Source organism: Neolamprologus multifasciatus, chromosome 23, assembly GCF_963576455.1.
Source record: "Neolamprologus multifasciatus chromosome 23, fNeoMul1.2, whole genome shotgun sequence".
In the NCBI taxonomy this organism is placed as follows: Eukaryota; Metazoa; Chordata; class Actinopteri; order Cichliformes; family Cichlidae; genus Neolamprologus; species Neolamprologus multifasciatus.
The window spans coordinates 10,803,561-10,824,232 of record NC_140460.1 but is presented as its reverse complement, the minus strand read 5'-3'; the positions used below and the strand labels follow the sequence as shown (position 1 = coordinate 10,824,232).

At 43.2% G+C, this 20,672-nt stretch overlaps 1 protein-coding gene across 9 annotated transcripts in view; it reads left to right on the top strand.

Moving 5' to 3' along the window:
• The window catches only part of nfia (nuclear factor I/A), a 143,934-nt gene that overhangs the window by 121,230 nt on the left and 2,032 nt on the right, over positions 1 to 20,672 (top strand). For 3 of the 9 annotated variants that reach the window (XM_085150108.1, XM_085150112.1, XM_085150114.1), the window contains exons 6-11: positions 1,547 to 1,674; positions 3,618 to 3,668; positions 6,336 to 6,503; positions 9,629 to 9,807; positions 14,534 to 14,699; positions 15,252 to 20,670. In XM_085150108.1, the coding sequence (XP_085006234.1) occupies positions 1,547 to 1,674; positions 3,618 to 3,668; positions 6,336 to 6,503; positions 9,629 to 9,807; positions 14,534 to 14,699; positions 15,252 to 15,421 (862 nt within the window). In that variant the 3' untranslated portion in view covers positions 15,422 to 20,670. Of the gene's footprint in view, positions 1 to 1,546; positions 1,675 to 3,617; positions 3,669 to 6,335; positions 6,504 to 9,628; positions 9,808 to 14,533; positions 14,700 to 15,251; positions 20,671 to 20,672 lie in introns of those variants that run through there. The other 6 variants (XM_085150113.1, XM_085150116.1, XM_085150111.1 and 3 more) reach the window with 5 other exon arrangements.

Sequence of the window (20,672 nt, the reverse complement as noted above, 5' to 3'; positions counted from 1 at the left end):
ATTTGACACCCCTGCCTTAGAAGGTACTCATAACTCACTGATATCCTCACAGTGATGGTTTAAACTCAAATGATTATACAAACACACTCCGTCTCTCTCTCTCTCTCACACACACACACACACACACTCTCTCACACACATATGCTTGCAGGGTTTGCCCTGACCTCTTCTCTTAAATCGATGCGGTCGCAAAAGTCGTCTGTCTGCTGAAATACCTGCCCTGCAGCGCACACGCACGCGCGCGCGCACACACACACACAGAGTTAGCTGAGTGTGTGTGTGTGTGTGTGTGTGTCCTCTGTCTTCTACACCCTCTCTCCCTCTCTCCTCTCTGACTCCAAACACATCTCCAGAGACCTCCCACACACACACATTACCACACACACACACACACAGATCGCTGTGAGGCAGTGAAGCAGATCCATATGGAAATATTTAAGTCTTTACTAATGTCAAAGACCCTCCATTCATACAAACACATCTCAGTGTACAGGCAGGTCACACACACACACACACACACACTGTTAATGTTTTAACTTCCTGTTAAACAAACAGATCTGGCCAGTGAGGTGTAAACCTGCTGCCCGTGAGTCGTTGCTCTCATGTTTCAGGCTTAAACTTTAAAGTAAAGCAAACAGAAAATGTGTGAAATGCATAAATAACTGCACAAGTACACAAAGACTACAGCTGGGTTTGGAGGGTAAAGGAGGACATGTAAATTTATGTCTTACAGAAAGGTATGAATTCAGACTTTGTCCTTCCTTTTCTTCCTGTCAGGGTTGCTCTGGTTTATCCAGTGTGAGGCTTTAAAGCCAGATCAAGTGTACATCCATCAGATGCTGCTGTAAGTCGATGCCTGAGAGTCATTTAGTCCACGGGACGCGTACGGTTTGATCTCATGTCAACCTTCCTCACTGCTCCTTTCTTTTTACCATAAAACGCCACATTGTCAAAGTTCACATGGAGTCAGCCAATCAGTGATGTCAACAAATGAGCACTGGACTCCAGTGAAAGCAAAAATGGCCTCCATGGAAAAGTTCAAGTAGAACACCACTGCTGGCCAAGAAGATCACAAAAGCAAACTGCAAACAAACATCTGGATGATCCCCGAGACCTCTGGGAAATCTTCTGTGGACTGACAAGACAGAAGCTGAACTTTGTGGAAGGTTTGAGTCCCGTTACATCTGCATCAAACTAACAGCTTTGTTCCCTTAATGAATAAAATCATCATTTAAAACCTGCACTCTGCATTTACTCAGGTTCTCTTTATTTGATGATCTGAAACATGTGAGTGTGACCAATATGTGGAAGGAAAAAAAAGAAATAAGGGAGGGGCAGGTAGGTGAGATTGAACAGTTGGATGTGTGGGAGGGAGCCTGATGTGCTGGTCTTGGGTTTGGGTGGGACTTCAAACAGTTGATAGCAGGAATCAGAGGGGTCTGTGTGGGTGTTTAGGACTCCACCTGTTCTCTGTTTGAGCTCTGAGCTGGAGAACAGCGGGGTTAATAATGGGAGGAGTCACCAATGCTCCTCTGTCTCTCTGCAGCTCTGCCAAGAGGATAAAGTGCATGGAGGAGGACGTGGACAGCCCGGGGGAGGAGTCCTACTACCCAAGCCAGGGTCGGTCTCCAGGCAGCGGCAGCCAGGCCAGCAGTTGGCACGACGTGGAGCCAGGTACGTAACCACACCCCCAACGAAACCCCAGCCGCCTCCTCTAATAACAGCCCCGCCATCTTAATACCCCACCTGACCCCGGCCCTAACACTCCCCCCACCTCCACCATGCAGACTCTCGTCATCACACATCCCAGAGCTAACCTGCCGCTCCAACGCAGCCCAGCGGAGCGATGCTACCATGGTGCAGTGTGCAGGTGGTGCTTCCAGCAGGGTGTGGGTGTGTGTGTGTGTGTGTGTGTGTGTGTGTGTGTGTAAGAGTGATTTTTTTTTAATGTTTTGTCAGAGAGTGTGATCTCTCGGCTGCCTGTCTCATAAAGAGGACGTCACAGGTTTCATCCTGCACACTTGCAGAATCAGATCCAAACAGGAACTCTGTCATATAAACAGGAAGCAACCTCCAGCATGCCTCCGTGTAGCTCAGTGTGAATCTGAACAGTTCAGACACACAAATCTGTTCAGTGAGCCTCACGATGCCGAGAAAGGGGGGGAAATTTAATTCGCATTAATATGTCATTAAACTGTCAGCTCAGAAAAAATCCATGTTTTATAATTTGTCTTAAATTATTCTAAATTATTCGATTCATTCTTCACTTTTAATTACTTTTTCAACAGTCAGGCAGTTTGTATAGTTACCCTTAGTTACCTTTAATTTTTGTATTTTTACGTCATATTTTTAAATATTTCTTTGGTGATTCTTTTAGATAGAGAAGTCAAATTATACATTTAAATTTCAAATGTTTTGATATAATATAAAGAATAATCTGGCATTTGATAAATATACAAATATCAGTCAAATAAAATATATTTTAATACAAAAAGTCTTTACGTTCATTTTGTATTTTTATGACATTTTATTTCAGTGAATGTTGCGTTTTTCAAATATATTTATAGATATTCTTTGCGTGGCTTTTATGGGTTAGAATGATTTAAAAAAAATTTGCCAGGTGTTTTTTGTTAAATGGGTTGGAAATTTATTCAGTTACATGTTTTAGTTTTTATTCTGAATTCAATTTTACATGATCATTTATTTATTTTTAATGTTCGTTAAAACTATACTGTAATTGTTATTGAACTTATGAAAATATTTAGATAGAAAATTATAATCTTGCATTTAAAAGATGTGAATATCAATCAAGTCTAATGTTTATTAATAATATTAGAATAAGAATATTATATTTTTATAATTGCTATTATGAAGCTATTTAAATTTTCTTTCTGTTCTCTATGTTTCATTTTTTTTATTTCTTTAAAAAACATTTTTTAATAATATTTTGGAAATTCGAGCAGACCCCCGCGAGTACCCGGTTCGATTCCCAGCCGAGCAACCATCTGCTGCATGTCGTTCTTCTCTCTGTGCTGTTTCCTGTCGCTCTCTCTGCTCTCAGTCTTTTGAAGGAACAAAAATGTCCAGAAAGATATGTGCAGAATAAACTGCTTTCCTAATAAAAATTCATTTTACAGAGATGTTTAGGTTTCTGTTGAGTATTTCTATGATTTCAGTACAATCAAATCTATTTTTAAAGCAGGTTTACAGCTACAACAGAAGCACGTCCACTCTGGTTCATACTGAATTATAAATCACAGGTTAGCTGTCTCAAAGGAAACTTTTTTAAATATTTTATTTTTATTTTATTTTTTATTTGCGTTAGAAAAAATAGAAAAATGCTTTAATTCTCAGTTATTATTTATTATATTCAGTTCATTGCATTCACATTGTTCCAGTGCATTTTTGGTTTATTTAATTTTTTACTTTCATTTTTGCAGACTCAGAGATTTTGTAGTTTTATTTTGGTAACCATGTTCTTAAACACACACGCATACACTGATTATATTTATGAGTTCCTTCCTCTTCCTGTCTCCTCTTCCTCTCTCGGCCGGTGTATTCATGCTACTTTTCCTTTCCGTTTCTTTTCTTCCTTTCCTCCGTCTTGCGTTGGAAAGCTGGATATAAGCTGCGTGGCTCTCTAGCTAGCTCTTTCATCTCCCGACAAGGTAAAGACGTCAACACGCCTCCTCACTTCCTGTCTACATGTCTGTGAAACCGCCTCCTCCTCCTTCTCCTCCTTTTTGTCTGAGTTTTCGTCTCGTGCCCCCCTCAACCTCCTTCACCTCCCCACCGCACTCAACCCAACCCTAACTCCACTCACCTGGCAGCATGCTGATGATGTCACTGTGGCACTTTGTTTATTGGTCGATTTTGCTTAGTTTGTGGACGAGAAAACCAGCTGGATGGACAGCAGGACAGTTTGTGTCTGTGTGAGAGTGTGTGTGTGTGTGTGTGTGTTGAATTTGAATATGTGACATGGTAACAAGTAAAGGTGCTGTCAGTGTGTGTATCAGGAGACGTTTGAATCTGATAAATGACCAAAACTAACCACAGATTGTATATTAAAGATGGAAGGTAACTCAAACTGGTTTGAAGTGTGAGGCATCCCAATGGCTGCTGGATGAGAGGGTGGAGCTCTAACTTACTGCTAATCAGTAACATCAAAATCCTTGAATTTCACTCAGCAGTCCTGGAGCTCCGCCTTTTTGGACGCTCTGCTAGTACAGGAACCTCACAGCAGCCAAGTTATTGGTCAGTTGATGTCATTATGACAGTCCAGAGGTCAAGTTCGGGTGAAGCCGAGCAGACAGCTACCGGCTACAGCCACCTGTGTCACCATCCACTTGTCAATCAAAGAGGCCACACCTAATTATTATGAAGGGCAATATTATCTAGAGACCAAACAGTTTCTGGATTGTGTTGTAATGGACAAAGGTGGATGAAGATGGAGTTGCCAAGCAGAAAGAGAAGAGGAAGACCTCAGATGTTCATGGATGTAGTGATGGAGGACATGTGAGAGAGGAGGATGCTGGGAATGATGGAGGCAGACAATCTGCTGTGGAGACCCGTTAAAGGTCTCCACATTTGATTAAATGGTTGTGGGTTTTTATGTTTATTTTATTGTGTTGTTCCATTTTCATTTTGTAATGTTTTACAGATTTTTATTTGAAACAACATGTTTGGTTAAATTATTAACTGGGACACATTAAATAATCGATAAATGGATGATGAATGAATGAATCATAATCAGTGACGGATCGATGGATCATGGATGGATGGATGATGAAGGATGGATGGATAGGGAATGGATAATGATTGATGGATGCATCATAGATGGATGAATCATGGATGGATGACGAATGATGGATGGGTTGATGATGGATGGATGGATAAATAATGTATCACAGATGGATGGAAGGATGGATGAATGATGGATGATTAATGGTGGATGCATCATGGATGGATGATGATGAATGATTGATGGGTGGATGGATAATGATTGATGGACGATGGATGGATCAATCATGGATGACTGATAGATTGGATGGATGGATGGATGGATGGATGTGGAAACAGGTTGAGGAAGAAGACATTGAACAGCCTCAGTTCCACCTGACAAAACCTCTTCAGTCCTTCATCACACTCACAAACAAACAACCCCCTCTTCCTCCTCCTACTGCACCTCTGCCCATCACTACAAGCCCCACCCCCTCCAGGTAGACCACAATCTGTGTTGTTCCCTCTGTTCACAGCTCGTCTCCAAGCTGTGGAACAATCGTGTGTTTGTGCTGATAATCAGCCATGCAGATGAATGCCATGCAGTAAAAGTACCTCCAAGTAAAAGTACTCCATTACAATAAAAGTACTGCATGTAGAAAGCAGCCAGCCCTGGTTCAAATCTGACATGCAGCCCTTTGCCACATGTCTCCCCCCACCTCCTGTCACCTTCACTGCACTGTGTAATAAAGGCCAAAAATAAAATATTTTAAAAAACTGTATTGAAGATGATCACTGTTGTTCCTGTGATGAACTAATTCAGCCTGACCTGCGTCTATCTGGTAGCTATGGTAAAAATTAAAATGTGACCAGTCAAGATGTTCCCGTCTGCTGAAGCTTATTAAATATTTCAAATAAAAATCATCACATGTAAGTGTGTCTCGATATTAACGGCAGCCAGGTTATGTTTGTTTTTATCCCAGCTGATAGCGTTTCACACTGCTGAGCTGACAGGAAAGAGAAACAGCATGTCTGAGTTTCTTGTCTCTCAGAAAACTGACTGACTGACGTTTGAATAAAAATGCTGCCGGCTGGCCCATCTGACACACAAAGAAATAAAAATAAATTATGGGCTTTAGATTATCACTCAGAGGAACCTTTCCTTAAATTATAAAAGATAAACTTGTGTTATTAAAAAAACTGAATAAAATAATGTAATTTCACATTTTTATTTGGTTTTCTGTGTTTTTATTTATATATTTTGTTGCACTTTTCATGTCAATATTATTATTTTTATAAAATTTCAGGCTTTTGTTTTTATGTTCTTTTTTTTATGTTTTAGTGTTTCATTTTATTTGTTTTATCATTTTTACTCATGTTGTCATCTTTTGCTGGTATCTAAAAACTAAAAAAGGCTCAGACACACTAAACCTCTCTGACACCTGCAGCCTGTGACTCAATCTCCAAGCCCCGCCCCTGATCTCTAAGCCCCACTCCCAACCACCACCTCCCTCCTCCCAACTCCTCTCCCCATTGGAGGTGCATAAAAAGTGTTTAAAGAATCAAATCTGCCATGACCCGCTCCTCCTCATCATGATCATCATGGTTCTTGGCAGGGATGCCGTCACCCGCCAGCGCTCTAAAGAGGTCAGAGAAGTCCGGTTTCTGCGGCACTGCGCCTTCACCGAGCGGCGCTTCCTCCACCTCCTCCTCTTCTTCTTCCTCCTCTTCCCCCCGAACGGCTTTCACACACCATCACCGGCCCGTCATTACCGGGCCTCGAGGTGAGGTCATCCCCAGAAACCTCCCTCACCCACCACACACACTCACTTCCTTCACCCCACCCCCACCCCCGTCAGTCTCTGTGGGTTTTGTCAGGAGGAGGCACCTGTAGACAGACACCTATAGGCTGTAGGAAGGGCACTGTGTGTGTGTGTGTGTGTGTGTGTGTGTGTGTTATGAGAGCATCCTTCCCACCTCACACCTGTTCTTACATCCCACCCACCACTAACCCGTCTCCTGCTCCTTTCTCATCTTCTGATTGGCTGAAATAATCTACCACAGAAACACACTTCCTCCTTGTGTGTGTGTGTGCGTGTGTGTCTGTGCGGCTGTGCGGCTATTGAGTCTTGAGAAGTGTTTTCCATAATAATAATCTGCAGATAACCCTCATTCATCACTTTACCATCTAATCTGGCGAGCAGCTGAAATGCTCACAGATCTCTGGCTAAAAAATTATTTTTAAGCTGACAAACTTTCTGTGTAGTACAACAGGAAGCAGAGGGGTTATAAAATAATCTGATTTACTGAGCAGCACAGGCGCACCTTAACGATGCGTCATGTGATGCTTTGTCCAACATGAGGAAATGAAATCCTCACATATAGTGTGATTTGCTTGTAGTTCAGGTCTCAGTGAAGTTTGTGCAGGAGATCCGATAAAGTTGTCACATTACATGTAAGAAAACATTCCATCTTAAAAGCTGCAGCAGCCTTCAGAGCTGTGACGAAGCAGGAAATCCTGCAATTTCGCTGCTGAAAGTTAAATGTTTCACTTTTTCGAGCTTCATATTATTTCATCTGTTACCAATTAAAAGACCTCAACACCAAACACTGTCACGTCTTTTATTGTGAAAGCTGTGCAGGAACGAGTTGAAGCAAACTCTGAGAGATTTTATTTGGAGGACAGGAGATTGTCCATGTGTGGATGTAGATGTACAGGCTGATGGAGAGACTCTCTGATGGACAGCGATCTGAATCTTCTCCAGGAGGATCCGGAGGATTAGTTTGAGTTTAGTGGTCTGAAGATGTTATTACGAAAAAAAACCGAAATTTTTTAATTTTTTGGTATAATTATGTGTGTGCAATTTCTTTAGCGCAGCGTACTGATCCCAGTGAAGTCTGAGAGTGAAGCTGCTCAGAGTAGAGCTGCTGCTCCTCCACATCGAAAGGAGCCAGTTGAGGTGGTTCGGGCATCTGACAAGGATGCCTCCTGGGCGAGGTTTTTCGGGCAGGTCCCACCGGGAGGAGGTCCCAGGGCAGACCCAGGACACGGTGGAGATTATATCTCTCGGCTGGCCTGGGAACGCCTTGGTGATCCCCGGACAAGCTGGAGGAGGTGGCTGGGGAGAGGGAGGTCTGGGCTCCTCTGCTTGGGCTGCTGTCCCCGCGACCCCGGCCCCGGATAAGCAGAAGAAAATGGATGGATGGTCTGAAGATCACTTTGGGCCTTTCTTATCAAGGTCTTTCCTCCACACCCCCTCTCTGCACCTCCAGTGATGGAGTATGAAGTATTCCTGTATTTTCTCCATCCTCACCTCCTTTAAAATTCTTCCACATGTGGTGAAAATGAAGGAACTCTGCTGTTTTAATTCTTTACCTTCTTCTTATCGTTTATCAATCCACCTCCTGATGGAGAATATCTTCTTCAAGGAATAGTTGGCAGGGGAGAGAGGAGGAGGAGGAGTGTCTGAGGCAGTGAAGCGAAGCAATTTGCAAAGTGGAACTAATCCCAGCTCTTTCTTCTGTGTTCGACATACCACACACACCGCTGCTGCAGCGCCGCTGAAGGCAAATCCTCCGCTTTGCCGTCTCGCCTGAAGAAAGACGAGAAGATCGATATCAGAGAAGTTCACAGATTCAGCTGATGACAGGGAAATCACACACTTTCATCCTACAGCTGAGATAGACGCTGAGATGTGGGAAGGGGGCTGATTTTACGCTGTGATTGGATTGGCCACCTGATCTATGCTTTAGCAAAAAGGAAAGTGTGAAGACTAATCTGAAAAGCAGAGATAGTGTCTGTCTCCTGAATCCAAACTGGAAGCTGGTTCCACAGAGTAGGGTCCTGAAAACTGAAGGCTCTGCATCCCAATTCTACTTGAAAATACTCTAGGAACAACAAGTAAGCCTGCAGTCTGAGAGTGAAGTGCTTTAATGGGGTGATATGGTACTGTAAGGTCATTAAGATTAGATGGGTCCGGATTATTTAGCAGGAGCAGGATTTTAAATTCTGGATTTAACAGGGAGCCAATGAGGGGATCTGAGGAGAAACGTGCATGTTTTTATCTTTGGAAGTTGGTTTGTGGGTGTGAGATCCACTCGTTTACTCTGTCGATCAGTGAGGCCATCAAATAAATGAAGTTGGCACAATGCATCGAAAAAAAATCCCAGAAACAGGATGTGGGACCAAACTAAATCAAACACACACACAGGTGCCTGAGCATGCCTGCACACTGAGTGAGATCATTTCTATTAATGTACACACACTCTGTCCCCGTGTGTGTGTGTCTGTGGTTACAAGAGAAAGAGAGAGGGCAGAGAAAGCCATCCATCCAATGATTACTGTAAATACACTGCTACAGAGCACATACACACACACATACACACACGCACGGTCGGTCAGTGTGTATTGTCAGAGTGATAAATCACAGCAGACTTTAAGTGAATTAGTGCAGCAGCTTTAACTCTCCTTCCTACGCTCCCTCGCTCTCTCTCTGTCATTTCTAATGTCTCTCTATCTCCCTCGCTTCCCCCCTCAGCATCTTCTCTGCACTCTCCTCAGACCTCCATACATCACAGGCATTAACGAGGCCTCATCCACTAACGAGCAATCAGAGAGTATTAGACCAATTAGAGCCTTAATTAGACTGAAGGAGAGAAGGAAGAGGAGGAGCCACGTAAATGATGTAGCCTCACCTCCATACACCTGTAGTGATTGACAGCTGGGGTGTCCTGTTGTCATTGGTTCATCTGCTCTGTGTGTCCATCGTCATGTATCTGCATGTTAAGCCACGCCCCCTTAATAAACTTAATAAACTCCTTGCTTCCCACAATGATTATGTCTCTACCTTCCTCCACCAACTCTCCTCCCCTTTAATCATGTAATCTCTTCCTCTCTCTCCCCCCTCAGCGAGCCCCCATGCTCCCCCCTCCAGCCTCCACTTCTCCTCCTCCCCCATCCTGCAGCAGCCTGGCTCCTACTTCTCCCACCCGGCCATCAGGTATCACCCGCAGGAGACGCTCAAGGAGTTCGTCCAGCTGGTCTGTCCTGACTCCGCCCAGCAGGCCGGACAGGTGGGCTTCCTCAACGTAAGCACGCACAGAGACACAGACACATGCACGCACACACACATGTACACAAACATATCTGAGCTGGGTTTTCCAGCCTCTGCAAAGGTGGGATCTGTTTGCAAAAGTGCTGCAGTGTGTGTGTGTGTGTGTGCCTGTGTGTGTGGCCTTTGTACTGCAGTGAGATAGTTGATATATCTAAGTCTAGACACTGAATCAATACACCTTCCACACACACACACACACACAGGCAGACACACACGCACAGGCTCAGACACACAAACACAAACACAGAGCATCTGCTTTCCGTTTTCCTACATGTTGGCCCGACTGCAGGGCGATCCCGATTGGAAGGCCGAGCCGCCTCTAACTTAACCTTAACCCCCGAGCACTCGTTCTCTGCCTGGTGTCGACTGGATGAAACGGCTGATCTTTTTCTAATCGTTACTAAGAACCGATTAAAATTGTGCGATAGTCACACTGAAATTTGTTGGAAACTGAAATCATATTTTGTTTTGTTTTTTAACCTGGATAAAAACCAGGAAAAGAAAGCAGCCCGCGTCCTGTTTGAACAGTAGAGGCGGTCACTTTGTCAGCTTTTCATTTCAAAAAATTAAAACCCATCATGTCAAATTTCTCAAATTCTAAAATGTGATGTTCGGGACAAAAAAAAAAAAACTCACAACCTCACACACACAGATACAGCCACTGGGAGGAGTGTTTCCACTATAGACACGCCCCTTTCACTTAATTGCAGAGTGACACCAAGAGATGGGGCTTTCTTCCAAAAACCCTTGACCTGGATCGTTAGCTACAGATGGTTTTCTCACTTTTATTGTCGGGTCTTTGCTTTATACTCTAAAGCTCGCTGAGGCCACTGTTGTAAATAAAACTGAATTGAATTTGACATTCTTTGATAGCTGTCGCTGTAAAACTCTTTACCCATTAAAATATAAAAACTTTAATTTTTAAAAATGTAAAATAAAGGATAAAACTTCACAGTCTATTTGGCCATCCAGACGTTTTACACTGCAGATCATTAAAACTGTTTCCAGTAAAGTTCTTCATTTATCCATTTCAATCTAATCTAATAAATAAATAAAATTTTTAAAAAAAGAAAAGAAATAAGCTTCCTCATAGATCCCAAACCAGATGTGGAGGTGATTTCTGAGACTGGTACATCTTCATTTATCATTTATTCTGTTGTTTGCTGGGCTGTTGCCTCTTCAGACCTCTGTTTGAATTATAAGCGCATCCTTCATCGTTTCTGTTAAGTTGCAGCTTAATATTCTCATTCATTCTTTAGATTTCTTTAAACTCTCATGTTGTGCAAAAGTCTTAAGCGAAATGTAATTCCTCTATATTTTGTATAAGAGAGGGCGGACTTTCACCTGCCCTCCAGGCTGTATGATGGTTCCAGAATTGTCCTTTGGACATCCTCGTACCTGAGATGGGGATGTTGTTTCGAGCTCTGTTTTAACCTTGAAATCAACCAAATGAAAGTTTATCAGAACAGTGTTACCTTGATGGATGTGCGTGGGTGTGTAACTCTTATCAGCTGAGTTGTCCAGGGGCTGGGATGATGTCTTTGGAAATGTGCGACATAAGCAAACAAACAAAGCAACCTCATGGTGCCTTCCATAAAACAGGACATCAGAAGACTGCCAAAGAAATGGAGTGTAGACTAGTGATGGGTCGTTCGCGAACGAAATGGATCTTAGATCCGGCTCTTTGACATGAACGACGCGAGCCGGCTCCTTATCGCGAGCCATCGCTTGGGGTTTTTTTTCTTTCTCTCAGCCTCTCTCTCGCACTTTTTTTCTGCTTCACTCAGCACGCGAGCCTTGTGCTTTACGCTGGGCAGAGGGGGGAGGGGCGGTAGTTACACTCAGTAGCACAGGAACAGAGCCAGAAGGGGAGAGAAAGAGAGCCAGGGACAACAACATCACATTAGAAAGGTATAGTAATCATCCACAACTATTTTCAGTTGCAGATGATTAAGGATTCAGAAAGTTTATTCATGCAGGCCCATATGACAGAGAATGTGCATCTTATTTTTTTTCATGTTTTAATTTATATTTAATTGTGTTGTGGTTTGCAGTGTTTTGTGTTGTTTCACTTTAAATTTGTAAAAGGAAATAAATAAAAGTATATTTACGGCGGCCCCTAGAGACAAAGCACATACAAACTTCAAATCACGTACAAACTCTGAAGCACATACAAACTCCAAAACACGTACAAACTCCAAAACACGTACAAACTCCAAAACACGTACAAACTCCAAAACATGTAAAAACTCCAAAGCACGTAAAAACTCCAAAACACGTAAAAACTCCAAAACATGTAAAAACACGTAAAAACTCAGAAGCACATAAAAACTCAGAAGCACATAAAACACGTACAAAAGACAACAGACGTGCTCCAGAATGCTAGGGTGCAGTGTTGAGCTTTTGTTACCTAGTGGCTACACAAGCCAGCAAGTACCAATGACCGGATTTGGTGTGTGGTAGTAACAGGTAAATGAACTTTTTTTTTTAAATTATTTGAATATATATGAGTGCCTGTGTATAAATACCCAAACAATACACACATGCTTTCAATTGTGTAATTTAAGTGATCTAGTAGCTCTGCTTTGGAAGTTCAGTTCATGCTAGAAATGTGTTTTGGAGTTTGTACGTGTTTTGTCTCTAGGGGCCACCGCATATATTTATATATAAACATATATAAATAAATCCACTTTTTTTACGTTAGTAATTCCTTTTGTGCATAATTTTATATTATTGTTAATAATAAATTTATTAAAGCAACAAAACAACCTGAAGAGCCGGTTCGGAGCCGAAAGAGCCGGCTCTTTTTAGTGAGCCGAACCGAAAGAGCCGGATCTCTAAAAAGAGACGGATCTCTAAAAAGAGACGGAAATCCCATCACTAGTGTAGACTACTGTGTAAACTAAACATGCATGTTCTGTCACGTCATTGCACCAAGTAGAAATTACTTCTGCATGTTGTTAATTTAAATTAAAACTTTAAAAACAGGATTTCAACATTTGTAAAAATCTAAATGCAACCTTATGTGATGAAATTTATTAAAGGACATGGCGGTGGCGTTCAAACATCGCAAAGATGGGGGGTTGCTGCTTGTCTGTAGGGGGCTCGGAGTACGACAGTTGAACAACAAGCACTAAAATGAGAAAAGTGAAACTCCTTTATATGAACTTTGTCATAAAGTCCGGGAATATACAAAGAAAATGATTCCTGTTCTCACATGTGTTCGTGAGTTCAAATCACAGTTTGCACTCTCGCTCACCTGTCTGTAAACGTTGGCGCTAAAATTCCTGCAGTGATTTATCAGAGATGTGCAGAGCGCTAAAGTTAAAAAATAGAAGCCGTTCACAGCTGCAGTTTACTGCACTTTAAATCCAGACATTATTAGTAAAATTACTGTTAATATATTTAACAAACTGTGTTATTAAAGTGTTTATTTATGTATCCATCATCAGGATTCTAATAAGTTCAATAATTGCAGTAAAAAAGCAGCTGGAAATGCTCAGGACTCATGAGTACTGAAGGTCAACGCTATGATTCTCTTCTAATTCTAGGATCCATGAACAAATTGAAAAGGTCTCGTGTAACAAGCTTGTAAATGAATGCGCCTCCACCCTGCTCCCCCTGATGGATACACAAGACATTACAACTGATTTTCCTAAATGCTGCTTAGAGGTCTTACTACCCGATGTTGTGTTGTCCCCGTCATAGGCGGGGATATCATTATGGTCCTTCAGGAAGTCAGTCGAACTGATCAGAGAGTCCAATCACAATAAATAAAGAGTAAAGTCAGAGGAGAGCAGCCAATCAGATGGCTCCACGTCTGAGGAGCAGAGCTGGTGTCTTACTGACTTGAATCCCTCCTGGGTCCTTGCTCTTTGTTATGGTCAGTTTTCTTTGAAGGCAAACATATTTGTCCCTTTCTTTTTTCCACTTATTTGTATGTTTCTTCACATCCACTCTTATCTCCCTGCTGTCCGACAGTCTTCGTATTAAGGTGTTGATTATTGTTCTGATAAATTCAATAATTGCAGTGAAAAAGTAGCTGGAAATGCTCAGGAGGACTCATTGGTACTGAACAGACCAATCACAGTGGTTTGGGCTGCGTTAACGCAGCGTTTCCAGGAAGGTTTCAGAAGGGTTTGTGTTTGCGACATACCTGCAGCATTGATTTTAACACTGAAGCACCTGCACGTCCTTCTTGCGCTAAAAGCAGGAGGAATTCTGTGTACAGGTGTTTTGGATCATCATTTTATGGATGAGAACAAAATTAAACCAACATGTCCTTCTGACTGATGGAAACAAAGACGCACGTCTTTACTGCACTGACAGGACAGATATTTCATGCTTTGTGAGAGAGATGGTTCTTCACTTCCAGGCAGGTCTGTCACAGCAGTTTTTGCTGCATGTTCAGCCCAGGGGCGTAATTTGCAGGGGGGTTACGGGGGTAGCCCTTACCCTAAACCATAACCTAACTGTAACGCTGACACTAAAACCACATTTTGAATCTCAAAAATCCCTTCAAACACACACACACACGCACACACACACTGTCACACAGTCTCACTCACACACTCTCAGACACTCTCTCTCTCTTTCTCACACACGCACACACACTGAGAGGACGAGCTGTGACCGACCTGTTGATGTTTCTTTACAGAATATTGTACACATATTCTAACTGTGTCCCCCCACCTCTTCAGCCTAATGGTAGCTCCCAGGGAAAGGTCCACAACCCTTTCCTGCCGACGCCCATGCTGCCTCCCCCACCGCCTCCTCCGATGGCCCGTCCCGTCCCACTGCCTGTTGACGCCAAGCCGCCCTCCACCTCCTCCACTGAGGGAGGAGGAAACTCACCCACCTCACCCAGTGAGTGTGCGCACACACACGGCAGCTTTAAGTACCATCACGCATCACTTCTGCGTGTTTAAACTGGATTTTCCTGCTGGCTGTCACGCCCCCACACAAAAGGAACGACGCATCAGGGTTCAGTTATTAATCTGATATTTAGTTCTTGCGTAATCTGTAAGTGATTTGTGATTGGATTATTTTTGACTGCAGGGTTCAGTGACGCTTCCTGTCTTTTGGCGAAAACAGACGCAGTCACTGCCAAAATATTTAATCCTCCTAATACTCATCAACGACACATGGAGACACTGAAATGTCTTTGTATTTATTACTGATGTTTTTGCTTGATGTGTTTGTCATCTGTCTGACCTACTTCTTCTAAATAACTCTGTCAAGTCTTTCAAAACTTTATTAACAACGGCATAGAAAATATAAACTTTCAAATCAGGTTCCTCTGAATCTAACTTGATTTGGGTCTGAATTTAAGGAGATAAGGAGATTGAATTTAAAGTGTATCAGAGCTCTGTCAGGTCATCACGTGTTAATAACGGGACCTGTGTGTTTGTTGTGCAGCCTACTCCACCCCCACCACGTCTCCAGCTCAGCGGTTCGTCAGCGTCGGACCTCGGGACCCCGGCTTTAACATCCCTCAGCAACCACAGGTAACCAACAAACACAGGTGTGTGAGCTGCAAACATGTTTACAAACATATAAACATGTTTATTTCTGCTGTAAAGTTTTAACATGGGAGTCTATGGGGACTAATTCACTGCTGGAGCCTCTGCTGGATGTCAGAGGAACTGCATCTTCTGGCCTCATTTTCAGCATGAGAGCGTGCTGCGCACACATGGTGTACCTGTGCTGATCAGTGTGAAACTAGAGGAAGCAAAGAGAGGTCAGACACCCATCAGCCAATTGGAGAACAGGATTTTGGGATTTATAAACAAAGACATTAACAGGGAAAGAAGCAGCGCTTTACTTCAGGCCTGAATCATTTACTGCAGGGCGGGTGGTTAGTGAACACAGCATCCTCATTGGATACTGTGTGTGTGTGTGTGTGTGTGTTTGTGCGTTTGTGAGTGTGTGTGTGTGTGCGTGCGCGCGTGTTTGGGGGGGGGGGGGTGTCAGGGTCTGTTTGCCAGCTGATTTATGAAGAGAGTAACGATTGGGCAGCCTTGACTTAACTCATCCTGCACGCACACACAAACAGTGAGGTGGGAGTCCTCTGTTGACAATCCAGACATGCTTGATTGCTTTGGTGTGTGTGTGTGTGTGTGTGTGTGTGTGTGTGTGTGTGTGTGTGTGTGTGTGTTTGGTGGCCTGCAGTGAACAAGGGTGTCGATTTATCGACTCTGTCACACACCAGCGCGCGCGCACACACACACTCTCTCTCGTGAAGACATGAGCCAGGTGTTTGTCACCGCTGCCAGAAACAGACTTGTGTTATTTATTCTTTCTCCATCTCTCGGGGACAATGTCGCGCTCCTCGAGTGATGAGCAGCTTCTCCTCCAAAGGTTTCCTTTCTGGGAATGAATTTAACCGTCAGTCATCAGAAAAATACAAAAATATCCAGGAGAATTTTTGTGTTTTGTTGGAAAATAAAGAAAATTTTGTCTTTTTTTAGTTTTATTTCTGCTTCAGATTCAGCAGGTTTGGAAAACGACTCACAGCTTTTTTAGGAAATGTGGACGTTGTTTGGAGAGTTTAAACACAGTAGAGAAGAAGACATGTTTTTAAAGCCAGCATGTATGTTTTTTAAATAAGAGATTTATTATTTTTGGGGGAGTTATGTGGACATAACATGATGAGGAAGGATTTAACATCTTTAACATCACACTTGGGCTGGATTAGGTCCTCACACATGAATGTAAACACGTGTGAGTGTGTTTACATTTATATGTGTGTGTGTGTGTGTTGGGTGTGGGGTGTGGGGGGCGGGGGGGCAGCTGGCGTTGTCTTTGTGTGAGAGTGGGTGTCGTGCCCACACGGTCAGAGTGGTGGTTGCCCATGGTGACAACGATGGAGGGAAGACGCCAAAACTAACACAGACACACACACACAGCATCAGGGAGAACATGGACTTGCGGTGGGACACTGGGTCAGAAAGTCAGTGCTGAGCCATGCTGTCAGCATCACTGGGAGGCGAGACAAAACTACAGAAGAACCACAGCATGTTCTCTCCCAGGAGCTCCAGAACCAGCCCAGAAACCACAAATGCACTCTGAAGTGGTCGTTTTCTGCTTTTCTTTTATTTCCTGTCAGATATCTGCTGTTCCAGTCGTCAATGTTCACATCAAACACGATCAGAGTTTCTGATACTGAGCTCAGTGTACAGTAATCTCTGCAAGCCCAGAGCTCAGCCAGATCTACATACTCAAGTTATCACAGCTTTTTCTACTGTGGCATCAGGATGATGTTGCATAGAGAAGCCCCACCCACCTTCTTTTCAAACCTCCTGTTTGCAAGCGGGTGCCAATCAGATGAAAGCTAACTTGAGAGGCTGAAGCCAGAAGAAGATGGGGAAGATATTTTGAGCTGTGAATCATGCAAAGCTACTCTGGAAAGATCCAAGAAAAATATTATGGAGCTGTAAATGAGCAAAGGAGGTCCTCTTTAATGTCTTTTATGAGCCCGTTCTGAAGGACAGCTTGTATCTTTAAGACGTCAGAGGCTTTCACAAAAACCTGATGCCGTGCAAATGACAGCGAGCTGCAAAACTCAAATACCTACATGAAAATCCTGCTTTTATTTCACAGTCTGTAATTTTAGCTACTTTGATCATGTCTGTAATTCAGACATCAAGACTCAGGCACGTGGACTCAATTACCAGGAATCACACAACAGGACTCCAGGACTCAAACATCGGACATAGGACACCGGGACTCGGACATAAGGACAGACATCAGTTCTCAAACACCAGGACTCAAACATCAGGACACTAGGACTTGGACATCAGGACACCAGGACTCAGACACCAGGAATTGGACCACAGGACTCCGATACCAGGACTCAGATACCAAGATTCTGACACCAGGACTTAGACATCAGGACACCAGGACTCGGACATCTGGAGTCAGACATCAGGCTTCTGAACTTGTCTTTTTTATTCAATGAATATTTGTCTATCATCCATCTCTCTCCGTCTATCATTGCTACTGTTTCTGTCTTGTCCTGAGTCAGCACTTCTCCAAGACTCACACACTCACTTAGTGAGTCATGATGTGGGTGTGGTGTTTGCACTGCATACGTGTGTGTGTTCAATACAAGTGTGTGTGTGTGTGTGTGTTTTAGCTTCACCTTGCAAATCGGACACGGAGACGGTGGATGACTACACACACAAAGGGGAAAGCACCCTCACTGCCTCCGATGAAACCCTACCACACAAACACACACACACTTGTATTGATCAGGTTATGGCTGGCTGTGGTATCACGGTGTGTGTAAATGTTTTAGTACCAGTTTTTTGGAAATGCGATTCTTTTGAACTTTTTAGACTCTCAAAGACACAAGTGACTTTTTGTTAAACTGTCATGATATCAGGGCTTTTTCTCCACATCAGACATTCGTACGGTGAAAGGTCGCTGTTGGAAGAAAAGAAGAAAATAGTCTTCATCAGCCTTTTGCTTTTAAGATAAGATAACCTTTATTAGTCCCACACGTGGGAAATTTGTTTTGAAACTGCCCTTGAGTTCCTCGTGTACCTCACACAGTTTTTCAAAGCTAATACTTGTTTGCTCCACAGCTCTGGTTGATAACTGGTTTTGTATACCTTTATATTGGGAAATCTAAGAAATCTGTTACATTAGCTTTGGTTGAGGCACACCTTCCTCTGCAGCAAATGACGAGCAGATGACACAGAGTGACTGTCACTGAAATCTTCTCTCTCTGAGTGATCGATAAGCCGTCATACTTATATGCCATAAATATGTTATCAATATCTCTGGTTTTTCACTGCTTTCAGACTGGTGCTGAACAGTGATTTACACTGGTTTTACATGTTACTTTGGATTGGTTTTAGACATTGTCTTGAACAGCTTTTAGAGCATCTTACAGACTTCCCTGGACGTTCAGGATGGTTGATGTGCTGCACAATGAATTACTTCCTTGAAGCTAAGAGCCACAGACAGAGTGGGATGTACCGAGGTGGACAGCACATTGAGATTGCTGAGAATATGAAAAACATGGAAAAACAACAGCAGATTGCTCCTTTAAAATCGCCTTCCGTCTTTCGCTGTGATGAGTTTCTACAGTCTGAATCACAGCTGTCAGCATCAACCCACTGTGTGGTAACATTACTCCACACACACACACACACACACACACACAAACACACTCTGTCTGGCCTGTGAGAGTTTCATCTTCTGAGTCTTCTCAGGACAGAGGGAGGAGCTGCAGTGCAGCGAGCAAGCGAGAGGCCGAGAGACACCGATAGAAACAGGAAGAGAGAGAGCGAGGTAGAAAAGTCCCAGCGTCAGCAAGTTGTATTGATTAAAAACTAACCTTCCAGTCTTCTCCTCTATCACTACTGCACACACACACACACACACACACACACAGCAATAGAATTACAACGAGTCAGGAGCAACTGAGGTCTGAGTGCAGAGAAACCCTGCAACACACGCACACAAAGAAAGAAAAGGAATGCCTGATCCCGCGTGTTTCATTTAACTTTCACTTTAAATTCAAAATTCAGAAGCACATTTTCTAAAAAATGTACATTCTTTAAGTGTGTGTTTTGTTTTTATTCCTTTGTGTGTGTGTGTGTGTGTGCGTGCGTGCGTGCGTGCGTGCGTACGTGCATGCATGTGTGAAGAAGTGCCGAGTGGGACGGGGAGGAGAAAGTGATCGAGAGAGGATGAACATAAAGAAAGAAACTGTGGGAGAGGATAAAAGAGGCGGGGTAGTGGGACGGAGATGTGGGGGGGGGGGGATGCGGTTGCCTTGGCGATGGTAGTCACGTCCCGGGCCGTCTGGTTGTCCTTAGCAACCAGACATGATGTAACGCAGAGATGAACTTGAACTGGACGGGCCAGTGAGGAAGAGGAGGGAGAGATTCATGAACGATGCACCTTTGGCGATCGATACGAGCCTATCAGAGATGGATTACACACACACACACACAGAGTTTTGTGCTCCTGTGTCATAAACTCATACCCAGAGAGGAGAAGCAGCGTCCTGTGTTTGTAGTCCGAGAACCTGACGGTCTGACATCAGCCTGTTGTGGGTTCGACTAAATCAAGCCCCACTGGCATCCCCTAGAGGCAGCAGTGTTCATTACAACCACAGGATCATAGTGCTGGAAAGAGAATATCCTGAGGATAGCATCAAATAGCAAATAACAGAAATCCAGTCTGGAGGGACTGTTTGAGGTGTACTTAAAGGAGGCAAAGTCTTTTAATTCCCACAGTGTATCTGTATTATTGGACAGCAGCAGAGTAGCTCGGCATGATACAGGGTTCAAAATTATTTTCATCTATCTCTTTACACTATGCTTTAGTGCACCACCTCAGTTTATGAACATGCTGTTTTAGCTCCTCCCCCTGGGAAAGACTTTCTTCTGATTTGCTGCTACTCGTAAATGGAAGGGTTGAACATACTTATATGGTGATCTCTGTAGGAGACTATTTAATCATATCATATCTCTATGACATCACACAGACCCAATAGAAGGAAAAAAATGGATAAACTGGTCCCAGAAAGTTGATTCTGTTCATCTGGACAAAGCGTTTCCAAGTTTCTGGGATTTCCTTACCCCCGGGTAAGGAAATCCCAGAAACGTCTTGATGGATTGAGCATCCATCAAGACATGACTGGGTGTTTAGAGCACTCTGTAGCCTAAGCTTTTAGCTCACAGTGATTACTGTACATACATGACCTCATAAACCTCTAAAACTAAATTTTGTACACCTTTGCACTAGGGCTGCCACGATTAGTCGACTAATCACGATTACGTCGACTATCAAAATCGTCAACGACAAATTTAATATTCAACG